This window comes from Lolium perenne, chromosome 3 (assembly GCF_019359855.2).
Source record: "Lolium perenne isolate Kyuss_39 chromosome 3, Kyuss_2.0, whole genome shotgun sequence".
Taxonomy (NCBI): domain Eukaryota; kingdom Viridiplantae; phylum Streptophyta; class Magnoliopsida; order Poales; family Poaceae; genus Lolium; species Lolium perenne.
In genome coordinates, this window is record NC_067246.2 from 193,043,545 (window position 1) to 193,045,712 (window position 2,168).

The following is a 2,168-nucleotide window of genomic DNA, read 5'->3' on the forward strand; positions in this document are numbered from 1 at the left end:
TTACTAGCTTCGGTAGTTTCTGAAGTTTGTTCAGCTGCAGTGGGATGTGAACCTTCTGTTTGCACCGCTGGATTTGTGCTTGACGATGGTCCTGTAGGTTTCTTTTGACGGTTAGTTTGTCGTGGTTTCGGACAAGAGGTACCTTCTTCTGGAGGTACCTGTTGTGTATGACAATCTTTGTGTGTTGTTTCGGCTGGAGCAGATTGCGTTGCTTTCCTTGCATCGCTTGAAGCAGATGCCTTCTTTGCTCTTTTTTCTGTTTCTCTTTTCAGTGAAGCCAAGTCTTTCTTCATTGATTTCATGTGGTTCCGAATTATCTTCCTGCCATCTTCGGTTTCATTCCCGCAAAGCGCTAGGCCTTTGAATTCATTGCATGTTACTGCTAGCCACATCTTCTTCTTAGATTCCTCTGGCATAACAGCCGGTTGTCCCGGTAATTCTTCCACTAGGTTTTCTTCAGCGCTCCATGTCCACCTGCGCAACACATATGCCATCGGCATCTGACAAACACCTAGTTGAACCATGGCCTGCATTTGAATGTCATTTTTAGTATTTTCTCTACAAATTCTTTTTTTTTGAAATCATGAATGTTTTTTAGCAGGCTACCGCGCACAAACAATCTAGAAAGTAAGGTCTAGTTTTTTCTACCTTTAGGATGTGACAGCAGACGATGCCATCTCTTTCAAATTTGCAGCATGTGCATCTGTAAGTTTCATTGGGGGGGTCTGCATAAACCTGATATGTGCTGTTGTGGTAACTTGGTACAAAGTGTGTTATGCAGTACACTTCATATGCATTCTCAGCTACCTGCCTTATGTTGTAAGACATGGTGTACGACATTTAAATCTTTGAAAGCGGGTGTGTATGTTTTTTGTGTAGAGCTTTTCCATTTGTTTCTCTATTGGGTGCCAAGACCAGCTCCTAGCTGCCAAAAGTGATGAATCTGCCTCTTGTTTCTTCTCTGCTTTCATTATCTTAGCTTGGATATCAGCATACTGAAGAACAAACTCAAGCACAGAATTTGAAGGACTTATGTATTTTTTCAGCACCGCATTGAAACCCTCACTCCGCTGAGTTGTTTGTAAGAACGGATAGAACTTGTGCATGAAGTAGGCAGGAACCCATGAACTTCTTTTTTGGTACAAAGCTGCTATCTTCTCATGGTTTTGCACATTGTATTTTTGAATCATTAAGTTCCATCTTGTTTCAAACTCCTGCGGTGTCAAGCTGCAGTTTATGCAGTCATTCATCTCTTCCCGAAGCCCTAGTATCTTTGCAACAAATGGACCAATTTTTTCTGTTGCTTTATTGACAATGTGCCACCTGCAATTACGATGCGTTGTGTTTGGAAACACCTTTTCAATTCCAGCACGCATTTCACCATCCTGGTCTGTTATTATGTTAACTGGTGCTACTCCATCCATTGCAATTAAGAACGACTCAAATAACCATATGTAGCTCTCACTGAGCTCATTCTTTAGGAACCCACAGCCTAGTTGTATCGACTGACCATGGTTGTTTATACCAAAGAATGGTGCAAAGGGCATCTTGTATGTGTTTGTCATGTAAGTTGCATCGAAAGAAATACAGTCATTGTAGTTCTTGTAAGCTCTTCTTGCTGCACTATCTACCCAGAACAAGTACTGCACACGGTCCTCATCATCAAGCTTGTATCTGTAGTAGAAATCCTTGTCTCGGGACTTCAAGTCCTCAAAGTATGCCATAGTGTTTTGCATGTCTACGAACTTGTTCTCTGCCCGAAGTTTGGATCTGAAATTTGCCATGTCTTTTGGTGTGTATGGCACTCCTTCTACTGATTCATATAGTGTAGCCATAACTTGCATCATTCTGCTTGTATCCATGTTTACAGTGTGTAGTATTTTTAAGAACTCTTGGTCTTCTTCCGGTATGTCTCTGTGTGAGCGTAGGAAACCAGTCAACGACCACTTCTTGAGTAGAGGGTGATTGTGATCATCACAGAATTCCGTCACCAGCCAGGCACCGTCTCTGAATTTCAACGCCATCCTAGCTGGACGATCGGTCCTAATGTTCTTTGCACTTCATCCTTTCGGTACAAGCTGGTTTAGGTTTCTGCGTATCTTCTTTCTCTTTTGCTTGGTGACCTGCTTTATGGCAAACCATAGCTGCTCTTATGTATTCTCCGGTGA

The 2,168-nt window shown here is 42.2% G+C and overlaps 1 protein-coding gene across 1 annotated transcript; it reads right to left on the reverse strand.

Annotated features, from left to right (window-relative positions):
• Positions 1–456: 456 nt before the first annotated feature.
• LOC139838072 (protein FAR1-RELATED SEQUENCE 5-like) lies at positions 457–1,862 on the reverse strand. The gene is made up of 2 exons (XM_071827425.1): positions 1,356–1,862; positions 457–474 (listed from the first exon to the last, which is right to left on the reverse strand). Exons 1-2 carry the CDS (start codon positions 1,860–1,862, stop codon positions 457–459), a joined length of 525 nt encoding a protein of 174 aa, XP_071683526.1.
• Between the last annotated feature and the right edge of the window lie 306 nt (positions 1,863–2,168).